The sequence below is a fragment of the Ambystoma mexicanum genome, chromosome 3q (assembly GCF_040938575.1).
Source record: "Ambystoma mexicanum isolate Mex_15411 chromosome 3q, UKY_AmexF1_1, whole genome shotgun sequence".
Classification (NCBI taxonomy): domain Eukaryota; kingdom Metazoa; phylum Chordata; class Amphibia; order Caudata; family Ambystomatidae; genus Ambystoma; species Ambystoma mexicanum.
Window position 1 is genome coordinate 304,312,756 of NC_090926.1, and position 9,276 is coordinate 304,322,031.

At 48.1% G+C, this 9,276-nt stretch overlaps 1 protein-coding gene across 3 annotated transcripts in view; it reads left to right on the top strand.

The window, feature by feature from the left end:
• KMT2D (lysine methyltransferase 2D) overlaps positions 1-8,920 on the top strand; it is a 2,224,302-nt gene extending 2,215,382 nt beyond the window's left edge. For all 3 annotated transcript variants that reach the window (XM_069653836.1, XM_069653837.1, XM_069653838.1), the window contains one exon: positions 6,671-8,920. In XM_069653836.1, coding sequence (XP_069509937.1) covers positions 6,671-6,763 — 93 coding nt within the window. In that variant the 3' untranslated portion in view covers positions 6,764-8,920. The remainder of the gene's footprint in view (positions 1-6,670) is intronic.
• The last annotated feature ends 356 nt before the right edge of the window (positions 8,921-9,276 follow it).

Consider the following 9,276-nt stretch of genomic DNA (forward strand, 5'->3'; position numbering starts at 1 on the left):
GGTTCAAGTTGTGAGGGTTCACAAAGGTTAATTTGCTGGTGTAATTTGGGTTGTGGTTGGTTGATGAGCTAATTGTATTTCGGGCATGGTGCAGCACACCCTGGTGTTTGAAATGTAGCTTTCATTGAAATGTGTTCATCTAAATTATTTTAGAGTACATGAGCAAATAAGTAATTTTTTAACTCTGAGATGGTTGTAAATTGCTGTGAGAAGTTTGATAATTGTTGAATATGGATCCAATTAGTTTTCTTTGTGGGTTTATTATGTGAAACTTTGTGCATTGATTCACTTGTTTTTCTATTATTTATGGGAATCTGATACTTGTATTTTGATTATTTAGAATTGTTTTATTTGTATAGTCTGGTCCAAATAATTTATAATATAATCCGCCCTGAAGATGACCATAATTGGTCAAAATATCTGTTGACTGAATGTTTTGGAACTTACTGTAATACATTTAAAAAGATTGTGCAACAATCCAATATTAGTTCTATCATATGAACATTATTGTTTGGAAGAGTATTACATATAGGGTGAATAGTGGTAGAAAGGAACTAAAAAAAGTTCGTTTGTGGCTCTGGGACAGGGTCACAGTAGCCTCTATCCCGCAGCTGCTGTTTAGGATAATTGGAAATTGTTAGCATTTTTTTGTTCACTTTTTTTGCTACTGACATTCTTTCCTAACAACTCGCAGATAGAAATAATTATATACTACCTGGATCACTGCAAGGCCGTGAACATTTTCTTTTCTTATTGTGGCACTATTCCAGACAATCAGCTTTGTATAAGACCTCAATTGTTTGTTGAATCGTTTATTGTCCTGTATTACTACACTGTTCATATGCTCCCTCTTTCAAAGGGATTGCTTGCACATGCTCTTAAGGCCAAGCCGTCATCAGAAGCCTTCAAAAACATGTTTCTTTCAAGGCTGTTTTCAAACCCCCTTCGTTGGGCGAGAGGGGGTCCCTCCAATTCATCCTTTATGCATCACTCTCCAGGCTCTGGCACTTGAGCAGAAACCTTAATTTGGTCAAGCTGTCCGGAAAAATGTTTGGCTAAGCAGGTTTCCCCTACCTATTCCCTCTTTTGGGGTATGCGTTTTAATCTCCTGTAGGTCGGGTGGAAATATGGCAAGGACGTAGGAATATGCACAAGTTACATGATTTTATTTAATATGATATGATATGATATGATATTTGTAACGCGCCTATACACAAGTGTTTCAAGGCGCGACGAGGCAGGGAGGGAGGGAAACAAGGGGAAGACAGACAAACGATCCTACTAGGCCAGGTGTCATTCAGATCGCGCAAGTGCAGAGGTAAGGGGAAAAGGAGAAAGTGCAGGGGGAGGAGGTGGGGGGGAAGTGCGGTACAAGGTAAGTAGCGTAAAAATAAATAAAATAATAAATAATAAATAAAAGGGCCAGCTGGTGGCAAGTGCGAGGTAAGTGCAGAGCAAGTGCTGGGAAGGGGGCTGTAGGGATGCAGTGACAGTCCCACAGTGCAGGGGGAGCCAGGGAGGCAGTGCAAGTGGAGAGTGGCTGGGACCTGGACCGAGGTCGCTGAGAGTGGCTCAGACGCAGGTTTAGTGCAGAATTCAGTGGGGAGTTAAGCAGGTTTAGCAGGGGAGAGGGAGAGAGAAGGCAGAAGCGAAGAGGAAGGTTTTGAGGTGCTTCCGGAACCGGAGATGGTTCTCCTCAAGTTTCAGGGAGGCAGGAAGGCTGTTCCAGAGGGAGGCCCCTGCTGCGGAGAGAGATCTACCCCCAGCTCGTTGCTTCGAGAAGCGGCTGACCATGAGGGAGTTGGAGAAGGATGAGCGAAGGGCTCGTGAAGGAAGATATTTAGGAAGAGAGAGTTGAAGGTATTTAGGCCCCAGGCCCCAGAAGGCCTTGTGGACAATGCAGAGGGTTTTGAACTTAATCCTCGCAGCCACTGGGAGCCAGTGAAGAGATTTCAGTCCTGGAGAGATACGGTCCCTGGGCTTGAGGCCAAGGACAAGTCTCGCAGTTCTGTTCTGGATAAGTTGCAGAGGGCGGAGAGTGGAGGCAGGCAGATTAAGATAGAGGCTGTTACAGTAGTCCAGCCTTGAGAGAACCAGGGCTCGGGAGACAGTGAGCTTCTGGGGGAAGGAGAGGAAGGGAAGAATACCTCTGAGGAGGTGCAGCTGGTAGTGTGACTTCTTAGAGACGTCAGATATATGAGGAGAGAAGGAGAGTGTGGAGTCGAAGATGACCCCAAGGTTTTTAGCCTTGCAGGTAGGGGCAGGAAGGGGGCCAAGGGAGGCCGGCCAGAGAGCTGCAGGGAAGGAGGGAGTGGGTGTGCCGATGAGTAGAATCTCAGTCTTACTGGCGTTAAGGCAGAGGTCATTGGCGGCACACCATTCCTGGATAGCAGACAGACAGTCGGAGATGAGGGAAGGAGAGGAGGAGGCCGAGGGTAGCCTGAAAATGAGCTGGGTATCGTCCGCATAGCACTGGAAGTAGGGGCAGAGAGCGGCGATGCGGTGGGCAAGGAGTGCCAGATACTGGTTGAAAAGCCAGGGAGAGAGGTTGGATCCCTGGGGGACACCACAGGTGGAGAAAAAGATGTCAGAGAGGAAGGAGCCCATTTGGACCTGGGAGGGTCGACCGGAAAGGAAAGAGGACAGCCATGCCAGAGCCTGACCAGTGATACCCAGGTTATCACGGAGACGGTTGAGCAGGATGGCATGGTTGACAGTGTCAAAGGCAGAGGAGAGATCGAGCAGAATGAGAACACAGGGAGTGTTGGAATCGAGGTTCAGGAGCAGGTCCTCACGGATGTTCAGGAGAGCAGTTTCCGTGCTTCGGGCCGCTCTGAAGCCGGATTGATGGTCATGAAGATTACCAACAGATTCAGCATGGAGGTTAAGCTGGGAGATGGCCAGTTTCTCCAGGAGCTTGCCCAGGAAGGGAGTGATGGAGATTGGGCGATAGTTGGCCGGGCAGGAGGGGTCGGAGGAGGGTTTCTTGAGGAGGGGGTGCACAAGGGAGTGCTTGAGGGGGGATGGGAAGACTCCAGAGGCGAATGAGTGGTTGCAAAAGGCAGCCAAGGCAGGAGCCAGGGAGTCGATGTGGTCCTTGATGGTTTTGGAGGAACAGGGGTGAACCTGTTTAGACGAGGCTTTCATAGATCGGACTTGTCTGGAAACCTCATCAGCAGAAAAAGGTGGAAAAGCAGAGAAGGAGGGCGGAGGGGAGGCTGCAAGAGAGCAAGAGGAAGAGCCGGGAAGAGAGGGAGGGAGGAGAGAGGAGGAGAGCGAGGACAGGATGTCCTGAGTTTTTGAGATGAAGTGCGAGGCCAGTGCGGTGCAGAGGGCCTGGGAGGGGACAGGAGAGGTAGAGACTGCAGCAGGGTTGGCCAGCTCCTTGCAGATTTTAAAGAGTTCGGCCGAGTTGTTAGATGCCTCAGAGATGCGGGCTTGGATAAGGGCTCTCTTCTTGGTGAGAACGGAGAGCCGGTATTGCCTTTGGAGCAGGCGGCAGGCCAGTTTGTCAGAGGATGAGCATGAAGCACGCCATTTCCTCTCTGCCACCCTGCACTTGCGTTTTAGGGTGACGAGATCCGAGTCATACCAGGAGTTACATTTGGCTTTGGGCTTCAGGCGGATTCTCATGACGGGGGCAAGGATATCGAGAGTATCAGATATAGAGGAATAGAGGATGGAGAGGGCTGTGTCAGGGTGGGAGTCAGCCGAGGGGGGAGGAGGGGGCGAGAAGGTAGCAGCGAAAGCCTCAACTGACACGCGCTTCATGGGTCGGATGACCGAGAAGGTGGGTGGCAATGACGAGGGTGGCTTTGCCTGTGGGGTAGGGAGGGAGAGGTGGGAGGATAGGAGAAAGTGATCACTCCAGGAGAGAGGAGTGGAGAGAGGGAGGGAGAGGGGAAGGTCAGAAGAGATCAGAGCATCAAGAGTGTGCCCTGCAGAGTGAGTAGGCCCAGACGGGAGGATAGAGAGTGAGAGAGAGTTGCAGAGTTCGCGAAAGAGACCAGTGGGGGGACAGGAGGCATCGAGGTGGATGTTGAAGTCACCGAGAAAGAGGAGTTGGGTGGTTGAGGACAGGAGTGAGGAGGAGAGGTCAGCCCACTCAGAGAGGAAGGATGAAATTTGACCAGGTGGCCGATAGATAGTAGCCACGGTAAGGGAATGGCTAGGAGAGAGAGAGAGTCGGCAGACAAGACATTCAAAAGAGGAGTAGGTCTGCGTAGGAGTGACAGTGGCAGGAATCCACTCAGGGAAGATAAGGGCAACACCACCCCCTGAGCGGTTTGGCCTAGGCATGGAGAGGATCTTGTAGCCGTCAGGTAGGAGTGTGTCGAAGCTGGTGGCAGAGCTGGCAGTGAACCATGTCTCAGTGAGACCGAGGACGTCGAGGTCCAGTTCCTCAAGAAGGCGACAGATATCAGAGGAGTGCTTGATGGCAGAGCGAGAATTTAGAGTGGCAATGTGGAGAAGGTTGCCACCCTTGAAAAACTTCCGGGGAGGGGTACAGATCAGAGGTGCGCCCTGCGGAGGTGTTAGAGAAGGAGTTGAAGAGGGAGCAAGAGAAGGGGCAGGGAGGGAGGGGAGAGGCAAGGTAGCCGAGGACAGAGGAGGGGGGACAGCGGGAGCGGAGAGGAAGTTGATGAGGCGTGGGAAGCGTCTATCAAAGAGGTGAAGGTTGGCCTGCGGGCCTTGGACCAAGACGGTCCCGTTAGCATAGACATTAATGATGGCCTTAGAGGAGTGGAAAGGGGCCAAGAGGACATCCCAACGGGTGCCACCATTAATGGGAGAGGAGGAGAAAGGAGAGAGCACAGCGACCATGTGAGGGGTCCATAGGTCAGGTGAAGGCACGAAAAAGAGAATGTCAGTAAGAGTTTCCCTGGAGCAGGCGCTCGTGTAGGTGTCAGCGATAGGGAGGCCTGGGTTGGAGACCAGGATGTCCTTTTTAAACTTTTTCCTACCAGATTTAGTGAGGAGAGCAGGATAGTCAATAGAGAAGCAGTTAGAGTAGATAGGCGAGATAGAGAGCACCATGGAGAAGGAGGGGAGGCGGATGACACGAGTATGCAGACAGGAAGTGAGTGGAGGGCACTAGTTTACCACAGTGCAGAGCAGAGAGTAATGCGTAATAGGTCAGGGCCACCTAAGTTTGAGAATCCTGCGAGGGGAGAGAAGCACCCTAGTTTACCAATAAAATGGAATAGGGGGGGCGAGGCATCATGCGGATGAGGTGAACAAGGTGAGGAGGGGTGGGCCGGAGAACAGGTGGAACTGGCGCCTGGCGTCCCCTGCGGACACCTGCAGACACACAGGGAGCCGCACTGTAGGAGTCGCCCTTGGCCTGGGGCCCTTTGCCCGGCAGCCCCTGCGGCTGAGGGCTGCCCAGGAAGGGGGGAGGTTATAGGCAGGGAGAGGAAGGGGGGGGGTGTGGGCGGGCAGGGAGGCGGGGAGGGAGAGGAAGACCAGGAAGTGGGAGGGGGGAGCAGGAGGAGGCCAAAAACACCGCGCTAGGAGCGCGAACAACAAACAATACTCCAAAATAATCTGGTTAAAAAAAGTGGTAAAATGAAAAGATGAATTAACTAGTTTTACATTGAACGACATAAATAGTACAAAATGAAGATAATTTAAATTAAGTTGAATTTTTTCAATAAAAGGCATTCTGTCCAAAATCATTTGTTTTAACAATGTTTTTGGTTTCTTGATTTATTAGAATGTTGGCAAATCCATCTACCCCTCCAGCTTACCTCCGCTCCCCTTCACTTGCACCTACCTAATTTCTATTCTTGAAAGTGTACTTTGTAAATGGTGGAAAACCCCCAGTCCATCTGTTCCCAAGCGCCCTTTCAACACTCCTCTAACCTCCTTGCATGTTTTAAACAACAGCATTTCTGTTGTGTCCTGTTTCGTGATATTTTTCATTTAAATGCAACTATTCTGCATATTTTTGCTTTCGTCATATTTGCCTTAGTTTTCATTTAGTTATTTTTACCACTGTTTTCACTATTTTTCATTTTTAGTTATTTTACCTGTGTACTAGTTATTCTCTGTAGTGTACATTATGTTCCCGGGACCTACTATCTTTTCCTCCATCCATTCTTCCTTCCAAACAGGTGGGCCAAATCTGCCTATATGGGTAAAAACCCACTTGCAAGTGCTTAAGGGAGTGTTGCTTGCCACTGGAAGAATGCATTATTCTTTAATTTGCTTGCTGTACAGAAAGGTCCCAGTACTTCCCTCCCGCACCTCTGGTAAAACATGTTCTTCAATTTAATTGTGGGAAAGGGACTACAGATAAGGAGTTCAGGAGTCACATTGGTGAACAATGTATACTAACTTGGCGTGGCTTCTGAAGACATACTTAAATGGTGCTCAGAGGTCGCTCTTTATGCTTTGTCTTTTAAAATGCGTATGCAAGCATTCCCAACCAGCCATGAAGGAGGGATTTATGGTCTTCGAAGTATAAATAAATGTTCACTCACAGTACTTTTCCCGGTGTTTTGATGCTGCTTGTCTGGTTAGAAGGCCTACTGTGGGTGAAGTGCAAATTCAGTCTTGCCTTATTGTCTAGGCATTTGTGGCAAGACAAACTGTCGGTTCACCTTTAACTCTTTTTAGCCTTTTTTATTAATTGTCGCTTTTCTAACCTGTCTCTCTTTTTTCACAGCTGACTTATGACTACCAGTTTGATTTTGAAGACGATCAACATAAGATTCCGTGCCACTGCGGAGCCTGGAACTGCAGGAAATGGATGAACTAAACTTTGCAATTTTGCAACAGTATGAAAACCTCTCCCTGGCCACACGTACCTGACGTGCATGCTGGCCATGGCTGCTTCATAGACCTTTCCAATGCTGATGGGTCAGGAGCAAAGCCGTGAGCTGGTGAGGGCTTGGCTGAAGTCCAAGATGGACCCCATCCTACTTGGTTAAAAGCTGGAGAGCCGGTGCCCGCCCTACTGGGGTATACAAAGGATCGCTAAGCTGCTCCAAGAGAAGAGTGGCCCAAGAACCTGGAATGCTGCACTAAACTATGTTCCTGACCTTCAGAGGTCAGGTCAGCTTGGGGTCTCACCCCAGCACATAGAGGATACAGGGCACAGAGGTGAGATGTCGGCCAGTCAGTGCAGGCCCTATCCGAGAGTTCTGGCAATCCGTGGTCCTCATTGAGGCTTTGGGTGTAACCTACAAACCCTACTCAATGGAGGATGTCCTCTGCGGATGTGTCCATGTGTAGCAGAGAAGACTTTCTTGAATGATGGATTTTATTTTTACTCAAAACCAACAGAACATTTTGATACAAAAAATACAAATACATAAAAAGAAACTCTTCAGCCCTGCAATTACCAACAAAGAATTTGAGATATAGTAACTCAAATCTAGCACGACAATCCCTGGACTAAAGCACGAAAGTAGTTTCTATGGAGTGAGACACTTGTGAGAAGGAGTGAACGCGAGTACACGAAGCACCTGAACCCGTACCTACCTCATTCTACCTGTTGTACGGTTTATATGTATGTGTGTGTGTGTGTGTGTGTGTGTGTGTGTGTGTGTGTGTGTCTGTCTGTCTGTCTGTCTTGCCCTCTCTTCCAGCTCCTGTTCCAGAAACCAAGGAGGGGGAAGTGGTGTTGGTGTTGCACTGCTTGCTGATTTCCCAGCTCCACTGAAGAGGGAGCCGTCTGGGCGTACTATCGTCCTTGGCAGTGATTTTGGTGAGGGGGTTAGTGGTTTTTTCTCTTCAGACTGAATTAAGCACTGATGCAAGCCACTCATCTGCAATGCATTGTGGGCTCAGATGGTGGGCCTCAAGCACTTTCTCCTGGTGTCCTGAAACACTCACCATACCCAAGTAAAAGCTCTTTCTGAACCGCTGTCCCACTCAGGCTCATGCATGTCTGATAGTTTCTCCTCAAGTGCCCCTCCCCATCTATCAGAACATTATGTTCTCCAAGTGTCCGAAGATAGTTGCAGTGGTGGTGGGTGACTGGACAGGGGTAGTTGATTTTAGTACGTTGGGCCTTTGCTGCATCCACTGCAGTATTTCTTGCTCTTCCACCCAACTGAAGCTTCAGGCTGTAAACATCTCATCTCTGTATGTATGTGCTCTTCCAGCCTATAAGGGATCGATTATTTATCTATTTATAATACATGTAATATATTTTATAAAGTGAAATGCGGGACTGCTAAATTGTGTTCTCTGATTGGCTGGGTATTATGGGAGAGCACTTGAATCCTGGGCTCTGAATGGTTGAAGGCATTTGTTAAGTTGTTTTCAAAGCTGTGATTTTAGAAGACAAGTAAAGAGTTCTTTTTAACACAAGGTTTCTTGCAATCTGCAGGAGGTAATCCGAGTATAATTACAGTTTGGTCTCTAAACAATTGACAAACAAAAAGGACTACTGTAATTCAGGTATGGGCGCCAGGCCTACCTTTGGGGGTAAGGGCAATGCTATGATCTATAGATGCATAGTAATGCACAAGACGGTTACACCCTTTCCACCACTTCACTTTTCTGCAGACAGACCCAGTGACTAGGCATACAAATGGGATCATGACCTTTTTCTCCTAATGGAGTTATCCTTCAGTTTGGCCCATTCACCTTTCCTTGTTTGCAGAATTCTGCGTATTAACTGCATTTGTTTCCCCTCCTCTTGCCATTATCACTGTTCTGCGCCATCCCCAGGACTCAGAAGAAGCTAAGGGTGCAGGTCTGTAAGTTGGGGTTGGGGTGGGGGTGGGGGTGGGTGGGCTAACGCAGGGCTGCAGGACTCAGACCCAGTGTGAGTGAGAGCTGCTGTTTGATAATTAAAGCTGCTTCCGCAATTGTTAATAGCTGCAAATCTGTACAAAAATGTATTGTAAATAAGACAAAGTTGTGTAGAAAGGACATTTTTAACCAATAAAACCACTGGACTCGATTTTAAGTCTGCCCATTTTCAGCAAGTGGCTCATTATGTGTTCTGCTCTCGTTTTGCGAGACTGAAGAACTTGCCAAGACCCCAGGGGGTTTTCACTGCCTGTATCACAGCAGAGGTGGGAAGAATTGAACAACTTTTAGATTATGGTAGATATAAAATAATGTAGATTTTAGGCAAGTCTATATAGTTTTTAATTTTTATACAAAAACTGGTTTCCCCGCCTCCCCCAAGCTTAAGTGATTTTGTTTTGATTTTCAGTTCTCTGCCTGTATATCTGCTTTCACTCCTGTTCATATTTTGTTTCTTTTTACACTCACAAAGAAACTCGTTTTTGTTTTTACAATCTTACAATAACA